Consider the following 9002-nt stretch of genomic DNA (forward strand, 5'->3'; position numbering starts at 1 on the left):
TATCAATCTTTATATAGGGAGTTTATTTCAACTGTCTCCCTGACGAAGATCAATACAGTGTATCCTTTTTTTTATGTCATTATAAATTTATTTCAACAATGGAGGATTTATGCCATTTTCAACCGAACGCATATGTTTGTTTGTTTACTTTTCTTTCTTTCTTTCGTTCTTTCTTTCTATCTTAATGGAATATATATCTGCGTGAATAAAACATGGCCCTGGCTCTGAATATCTCGCTCTTTGTCGAGGTACTGGAGACGATTTTTTTTTTTCTTTTGCTTATTCAATCTATATATTTATTTTTTACTGATTCTCTTTGAGGGTCTGTTTTTTTTTTACTGAAAATCGTGATGAAGTTTGAAGTTTGTATTGGCGAGAAAATAATGGTATAAATGCAGCGTTACGCTTTGTTGCTGAAGCTTTGGTTAAACTTTTACTCTCTCTCTTTCTCTCTTTCTCTCTCTCTCTCTCTCTCTCTCTCTCTCTCTCTCTCTCTCTCTCTCTCTCTCTCTCTCTCTCTCTCTCTCTCTCTTTCTCTCTCTCTCTCTCTGCTCTTCAAACATTACTTATATTTCCTTATATTTTCTTTCTCTCTCTTTCCCTATTCCTTTCTTTTAAGCGTCATTATCTACGCAAAAAGCCTCCTTCCTAAAATACGCAAATAGATAACTATATAAATGAACAAATAAATAAATGAGAATTACATATAGTACAAGTGATAAACAGATAAAAAGGGATATAAACAGACAGTAAATAAAATATTCCAAACCACCTAAATATTGAACCCTCCCCCCCGTTCTCCTCCCTTCCCCTCCCTTCCCCTTCCATTCCCTCCTTCCCCTCCCCCCCTTCCCCTACCCCCTCCTCCCGATCATTTGACCTTCCTTGACCTTATTTCCCTCGAGTTCAAGGCTGACCCAGGACGAGGCGCCTGTGGAGGACGAGCAGCTCCTCCTCCATGTCTTCGAGGAGCATTTGTGCCTGCGAGGAGAGAGAGAGTGGAGAATGAGAGAGAGAAAAAATAAATGAATAAGGTGGTTGATAATGACATTGATGAAGTGGAATTGAGAAATAGAAAAAACGTGGAGAATGAAAGCAAAAAAAAAAAAAAAAAAAGAGAGCGAGAGAGAGAGGGAGAGAGGGAGAGAGAGAGGAAAGAGAAAGATAGATAGATAAGAGAGAGAAAAGAGAGAGAGAGAGAGAGAGGGGAGAAGAAGAGAAGAGAGAGAGGAGAGAGAGAGGAGAGAGAGAGAGAGAGAGAGAGAGAAAGAGAGAAAAGAAAGAAAGAGAGAGAGAGAGAGAGAGAGAGAGGAGAGAGAGAGAGAGAGAGAGAGATTAATTCAGTGATGATGTGGTTGTCAATGTCCCGGATGATGAAGCGGAAGTGAGAAATATAATCTTGAAGGATTTTCCATTTTGTTAATCTATTTACTTTATTTATTGATCTATCTATTTTTGAGAAAAGTGCATATTTTCTCTCTTTTTTATTGCAATATCCTGGATTTTAATTCTCGCGATTGTTAAAGAAGGATAACCATAAAGCGGGAGATATTTATAGATTTAGAAAAAAAAAGTAAGAAAAAGCAGAATTAGGAAAGCCTGCTATATCTTACTTCATAATTTATTAGTTATTAATAGATCAAAGAAAGAAATAAAGACGAAAAAAAAACTGTTGATCAAGAAAGTTCTTCTATCAGACAGCAATATATTGTGGACGCTTTTATTATGGATCTTTCTCAAAAAAAAAAATCTATCTTAATAATTCATTAGTTATTAATAGATCAAAGAAAGAAAAAAATAATAAGAAAGGCGTCTATCAGCTGACATGACATTAGTGACGCATTTCCCTTATTAACTTCTCAAAAACAATATTACAATATACCTTCACTATTCAAAAAATCTCAGTCCCACTAATAAATCGCAAAATAATAATAATTTAAAAAATCTCAGATCAACTAAAATTATCTAAAATGTCTAGAACTAATTAACGAAAAATAATCAACGAATCAGTAATGAACAAGAACTAATCACCGAAAAATAAACAACAACAAAAACAATTCCGAAAACGAATAAGCAAAACCTAATTAACAAAACCTAATTAACAAAACCTAATTAACAAAACCTAATTAACAAAACCTAATTAACAAAACCTAATTAAAAAAACATAATCAACAAAACGAATCCTCTAAGCGAAGCAAATCAGGCAAATCAGCCTTAAACCTGTTCCCGGAAAGACTCACTTCCCTCCTGGAGCGGACCAGAGCAGCGTCGACGTTGAGGCCGATCTTCACCACGCCCATGTAGCTGGCGAAGGACACGCCCACGCCCACGGGAGCGCGGTTGGGCACCCAGAAGAGCAGGTCCTCTATCTTGTCTCCCCAGACGCTGATCTCCTTCTGCGGGCCTGGAGGACGGGGTTGCAGAGAAGTGCGGGAGCTGTTTATATCTGTAGTTGTCATCGTTGTTTACATACGTATTCTACTTCAATATCAGTTATCCACTTTTATTTAGCTATGTGTATTTTCATGGTTTGGTGATAGGATGAAGATAAAAGGTACTACTAAGGCTACCGAAGCAGAAACAGCTGAGGATTGAATAGAAAATAAATAAACAAATAAGAATGGATTCCGAGTTAATAAAAACAATAAATAAAACAACTTGTATGAATCCTGTATGGAAAGACCCCGGGGGCCAGGATGGCATCAGGAGCAGTTAATTAGTAACTTTTTTTTTCTCACAAAGTTGCTTAAAGAACTTGATTACTAAATTAGGTTTTATTTGAGAAATACGTCCTTGCGTTTAATCGTGTTGTTTTCAATGTGAATCATGCCAGAATAAAAAGCCTGGCATCCAGGTCGATTTCTAGCGCCCCCCCCCCCAAAGAAAAAAAAAACAAAAAAACATGCGAACACACATCTTTATTTGCTTCACATCGAAAACAACAAAATCAAACACAAAGACGTACTTCGCAAATAAAACCTTATTTAGTAATGCAGTGAATCTACCCCGGGAAAAAACTCACGACCCACTGCTCTAAAAGCACCCCGCTTTTCCTTCCTCTTCAAGTCCCCTCTCCCGCAAAACCGCCTCCGTCTGCTTCCACCTACCCGGGACATTGCTGGCAGCCACAGACACGCCCCGGCCCGACAGCAGGAGCTCGGCCACGGGGGCGGGAAGGACCTCGCTCACGGCGCGCACGACCCAGAACACGGCGGCGAGGGTCGGGTCGCGCTTCATGCCATCCAGCACAGTCTGCCGGGAGATTCGTGCGACTTGGTGAGGGCGGCGGGAGGGAAAGGCATTATTTTAGGTGTCTCGGGGGATGGATTTTTTTTTATTATTCTACTCAGTACGGTGGGCTATACATTTTCTCTTGTTTTTAGCATTTTTCGACTGTACATTGGACAATTCTAAGATATTGTTTCGGTTCCTTTTATTCAGGGAAATTGTGTATATATATTTTCTGTTTTGTTTGTTTCGTTTAAAGAATATACTGTGGAATAGTTATTTCAGTTATTTTTATTGTTGCTCGAGAGAAGAACAGAGGTAGAGAAGAAAATGAAAAGGAAAAAGAAGAGGAAGAAGATGAAGATGACGATCAAGTAGATGAAGAAAAGAAAGAAAGAAAAGAAAAAAAAGGAAAAAGCAGAAAAGGCAAAGGAAGACGACGAAAAAGAGGAAGGACATTGAAAAAGACCACCGGAGAAAGAGAAAGGGGGAAGAGAAAGCGAAAGACAAGAAGGAAGATAACGCAGCAGGAGAGGAAGCAAAGGGCCCGCACTGACCTTGGTGTGCCTGAGCCTGGAGTCGGGCGCCAGGCAGTGCGAGGACGGCAGCTTGACGGTGGCGACGGAGAACTTGTTGGTGAGCGTGAGGGGGGCGCGCAGGTCGTGGAAGCTGACGGGGACGACGGCGGTGACCTGCGACACCTCCTCTGACCTGAGGGCAGAGGGCAGAGGGCGCTGGGCGTGAGGGAGGGGCGTGGCTTTGGTCGGTGTGGGCGGGTCGGAGGGGAAAGGAGGGCTTTCGTTGTTGCTCTCTAGTCCTGAATTCGGATTTTTTTGGTGGGGGGGGATTCGTTTTTTGTTTTTCTTTCTTTCTTTTTTTGTTTCCGATTCATTTGTCGGCTAGTTTTTTTCTCTCTTTTTGTGTACTCTCCCTTCCCTCTCTGCTCTATCTATCTAACTCTCTTTCTCTCTCCAGCTCTTTCTCTATTTCTCTCTCTCTCTCTCTCTTCCTCCCCCTCTTCTCTCTCTCTTCTCTTCTCCTCTTCTTTCTCTCCTCTCTCTCTCATTCCTCTCTTCCTCTCTCCTCCTCTCCATCCTCTTCTTTCTCTTCTCCTCTCTCTTCTCTCCTTCTTCCTCCCTCTTCTCCTCCTCCTCCTCTCATTCTTCCCTCTCCTCTTCTCCCTCTCTCTCTCCCTCCTCTCCACTCCCTCCCTCCCTCTCTCTCTCTCCTCCCTCTGCCCATCATACCCAATCTCCTCTTCTCACTCTTACCTCCGCTTATCAGTGCTCCTGGGCAGATGGGCGGCGCGAGAGAGAGGCAGGCCATGAGGACGTCATTGACGGTGGCTGCGGCGGCGGTCTTCACCTGCCGGAGGGTGGCCAGCGCAAGGCCCCTGGATGACGTCACCACCTTCGTCAGCGTTCGAGTGCGTGGAGGGGGGGAGGGTTGGATTTTTGTTCTTCGTTAGTTTTGTTATTATTGAGTTATTATTGCATTTTTTTCTTGTGGAGTGTTTGGTATATTATCCATATTTGGTATATGTGGCTACGAGATGAAAGACGTAAAGGGTAAGTCTATGGGACTTTAGAAAATCAAAGAAAGGTTCTGTAGAGATATTCTTTCAGCGTGATCCTAGAGGTATGATCTTTCTTCGTTAAACTATAATAGGACTCATTAAAATCCAGCGGTTTTCTGACCAAACAAACACACGAATGAAACGACCTAACCTACGTACGTCGTGTCAACAAACTAGACCAGCAAAGGAAAATAGTCCTTCTGCCACAAGAGGAAATACATTTTCTACCATATACTACTGCTATCTACCATTTACCACTTGTTAATTAATATCTAGCTACCATCTGCTATTTACCATCTAACTACCTGTTATTTGCCACCTGTCTGCCATATGTTTCTTGTCATCTATCTACCATCTGTTAGTTGCCATCTATCTACCAGCTGTCACTTGCCATCGAACTACCACTTGACTTGTCATCTATCTACCATCTGTCACTTGCCGTCTATCTACCATCTGTTACTTTTCTACTAACTATCATCTGTTATTTACTATCTATTATCAGCTACGTACCATTTACTGTCCACTATCTACCCGACCGACCACAACCTACCTTCTTGCCGGAGAGCTGGCGCCCGTGGAGGCAGTTCCTGTCAAAGTTGGCCACCACCTGCAGAAGGCCCAGTGGGAGCACGAGGCAGGACCAGACCGCCATCACTGCCCTGGGGGGTGATAAAGGTGACGATAATGATGATGATAATGATAGTAATAATTTTTTGGCCCCCCGGTATATCATTGCTATGATGATAACAGACATTGGGTAGTGGCACTCTGACGTCACCTCGTTGACAAAAACACATGGCAGCCCGCCCACCCGCTCACTGTTCCGTATTTGTTCACCCAAATTTTTATCTTTCTTTTTTATTTATCTATTTATTTATTTATTTATTTATTTTCGAGATCGCTTCCTGCAGATGGTAACTGTCCATATGTCAAAACCCGCTGAGGATCATAAGTGAAAAGGGACAATGATATGGTTATAGAAACTATATGTAAAGACTCTATATCTAAGAAAAAAAGAGAGACAGAATGAAAACAGATAAACAACTATTTAAGCATAGAGACTGATAAAGACAGATACGTGGACAAATCTAACAATTCTTTTATCAATCTCGCAATATCCGCCAGTATTATGAAATAAGTACAAATGAAAGACACATGAAAAAATGAATGAACAAATAAACAGTGGAAAACTAAAGTAATTATATTGGTAATAAGCTTTCCCGGATTAATTATCCGTAAATGCATTTTTTTTCCGTGCATAAGGGTAGTTATTCCTCGATAAAGGGATAAGGAAGTACCTTACTCTGTGCTTTTAGATCTATAAAATCCCCTGTCGCTTTGCACATATGTTAAACTCCGGGTGCACGTCTGGGCGGGATGGACTGCAGTAGACCCCCTACAAAAAATTCACTGAACCGACCTTAATTCATACTCACTTCATGAGAGCGTTTCCGGAGCGTGTGCCGACGGGAGGGGCCGGCAGGGGCGTGTCCACAAGGGCTTCGACACACAGACGGATCAGCGTCACGCCGTCGCCGATAGCGTGATGGAGACGAATCACCACGTTGTATCTGGAGGGAGGGGGAGGGGAAGGCATAGGTAAGTGGGAAAGAGGGGATGGAGGAAGGAAGAGGGAGTGTAAGTGTGGGGAAGATGGAGGGAGTGGGGTAGTTAGATGAAGGAGGAAGAAGGGAAAGGGGAAAGGAAAAGAGAGAGAGAGAAAGGAAGAGGAAGAGGAAAAGAGTTGGAAAAGTAGGAGAGAGAGATGACGAAAAAGATACGGATAGAGATTCAGGTCGAAAGAGTTAGAGAAAAAAAATGTTAATTCAGATATATCAAGCAAACTGATTTCCATGTTCCAGCCTCCCCCCCCCCAGCGAGCGCCTCCTCCTCACCTTCCGTCCTCCCTCAGCAGCAGCAGCACCTCCCAGGGCGGCCTGTCGGGGGAGAGGGCCGTCGTGCCTTCCTCGCTCAAGAAGCGGTGAACCAGAGAATCCATGGCCTCGCTCCTCTCCCCTCTCCCCTCTTCCTTTTCTTCTTCTCCTCCTCTTCTGACCGTGACTGCCTCTCCTTCTCCTCTCTCTCCCTCAGGATACAACTCAGAGAGTCGAAGCATCCTGACGTGGTTGCCGATGTCGAAATCCTCGGCGTCGCGCCAGCAGTAGTAGCCGCACACCCTGGAGAACACCTGGCGGAACTTCTTGTACTTGAAGTCCTTCTTGGCGCCGCCCTCGACGACGTCTAAGATCTTCTCACGGAGATGCCTCTGGATGTCCTCGAGTCTGGGCGCCCCGGAGACCAGCAGGCAGATCGTGATAAAGGGCCGACTCTCCTTGGACTCGACGCCCCACACGCTGTCCATGCCCCGCGCCTTCGTGAACACGCCTCGGTACCTCGTGCGGTAGATCGCGCTCACCACGCAGGACGCCAGCCAGAAAGCGCAGACGACGGGGAGGACGAGCGGCAGGGAGACCGCCATCAGGAACATGCCCACGAAGGTCTTCAGGATGTTAGTGATGATGATGTCATAGAAGCGGATGTTGTAGCGCACCGCGAGCTTGGTCACGGGATGATAGAGTGTGCTCGAGCAGCGCACGCCCTTCTGCAGCGCCAGCAGAGTGATGACGCCCAAAGGCAGGTCCTGGAAGGCGATATCAAGAAGGGCATGCTCCACGTCGGCGGCCCGCGTCCACAGGTCCGGAATGGGGTAGCTCTGCGGGGGTGCCGGGTACACAGTGGCGTTCGGGGCCCACGACGTGTTCGCGACGAGCCAGGAGTACATGCGGAAGTCGAGAGGGTGAGTCACCTTGGCCAGCGCCATCGCGGATCCGCTCTCTTGCGCGCGAGTCACTTGAATGCCTGAGGGGTCTCTCGTCTCTTCCTCTTTGTTATGGCTTTGATTATCTCTTTGTTGTTATCCACTGGTTTCTGATATAAGTATTCCCCTTTTCTATCCCATTAATCTTAAAGTAACTTTAGTTTTTGCTTTTCTCTATCTGTGGGATTGCTTTTCGTCCCTAGGGGTAAGTTATTTTTGTCTCGTCTCTTATTTTTAAATTGTGCTCAAAGAATACTTCAGAGAGTTAAAGTCAAAGTCTAGAATAGAACACTGCACCATTTCAACAACAACAACAAAAGCGAAAACACAATCCACGAAGACAATAATCAATTAGATCACGATAATGATACAAAGAACAGCAACAACAATAGTATCAATGAAATCAACAGTGCATATTATCACAACACAGGTAGACAGGTCTCCTACATCCTATGGCCCACGAAACATCATCGGGTAATCTTTTTAAAACAGAAAATTCATGTATAACAGAGTATTGTATTTTCTGTAGTGGCCAAGAGAATCTCGTTCTGTAGAAACAGTTTAAAATGATTTAGAGACAGATGGTGCGTAGCTAGGGATCGGGTTGCCAATACTCTTTTGCTCCGGAGAAGTGGCACGACCCTGCAGTCAAGGATACGCGAAAAATCGGTCGTCTAGCTGTAACGGGAACATTAATAATAATAACGTTGATAGAAATGATAATGATGATAATGCGGATGATAAATGCAACAGTGTTAATAAAAATATAGTTACAAAAGCGAAAACAGTAAGATGAAACAAATACTACAACAACAATACAAGGTTATGATTATAATGACATCCAAAGAACAAGAAAAACAGGGAAAAGAAGATAGGAAGATGGAACTAAAAGGAAAATTAGCAAGGAGAGTGGGAAATAAGGCAATATAAAAAAATAGAGATACTAATACTAACAAAAGAAAAGGCAAAACGTTAGAATAAGATAAGCAGAGAAACCACGAAGAAAAAAATAATAAAAAGGAACAAAATTAAAAAGAAGAAAAACAACAACAAGAAACAGAGAACAAGTGTGAAAAACAAGGGGAAAAAATCATATAAAATCATAAAAAGAAAAAATTGATGGAAGGTCGCCGAAGGGGGGGGGGATATATAATGATATTTAAATTATCTTGTAATCATAAGTAACGAATGGCAATAATAAAGAAAAAAAAACGATAAGAAACTGACAAAAGGAAAGAAAGAATAACTGACAAAAAACAGTAAAAAGGAAAAAAAAAGAAAAGCAAAAGGGCTAGAGGAAATTATAGAAAAACAAGGTATAAAGAAGAAATACAATAAACATGAATAGACAGATGAATAAGATAATAAAAACGAATGTAT

At 42.9% G+C, this 9002-nt stretch overlaps 1 protein-coding gene across 1 annotated transcript in view; it reads right to left on the reverse strand.

Annotated features, from left to right (window-relative positions):
* Positions 1-327: 327 nt before the first annotated feature.
* Positions 328-9002, reverse strand: part of LOC119593794 — a 14973-nt gene continuing 6298 nt past the window's right edge. The window contains exons 2-9 of the mRNA XM_037942822.1: positions 6700-7913; positions 6241-6375; positions 5355-5463; positions 4476-4638; positions 3786-3934; positions 3108-3252; positions 2241-2404; positions 328-981 (exon numbers count right to left, since the gene is read on the reverse strand). Coding sequence (XP_037798750.1) covers positions 907-981; positions 2241-2404; positions 3108-3252; positions 3786-3934; positions 4476-4638; positions 5355-5463; positions 6241-6375; positions 6700-7625 — 1866 coding nt within the window. The 5' untranslated portion in view covers positions 7626-7913 and the 3' untranslated portion in view covers positions 328-906. The remainder of the gene's footprint in view (positions 982-2240; positions 2405-3107; positions 3253-3785; positions 3935-4475; positions 4639-5354; positions 5464-6240; positions 6376-6699; positions 7914-9002) is intronic.

The sequence above is a fragment of the Penaeus monodon genome, chromosome 3 (assembly GCF_015228065.2).
Source record: "Penaeus monodon isolate SGIC_2016 chromosome 3, NSTDA_Pmon_1, whole genome shotgun sequence".
Taxonomy (NCBI): domain Eukaryota; kingdom Metazoa; phylum Arthropoda; class Malacostraca; order Decapoda; family Penaeidae; genus Penaeus; species Penaeus monodon.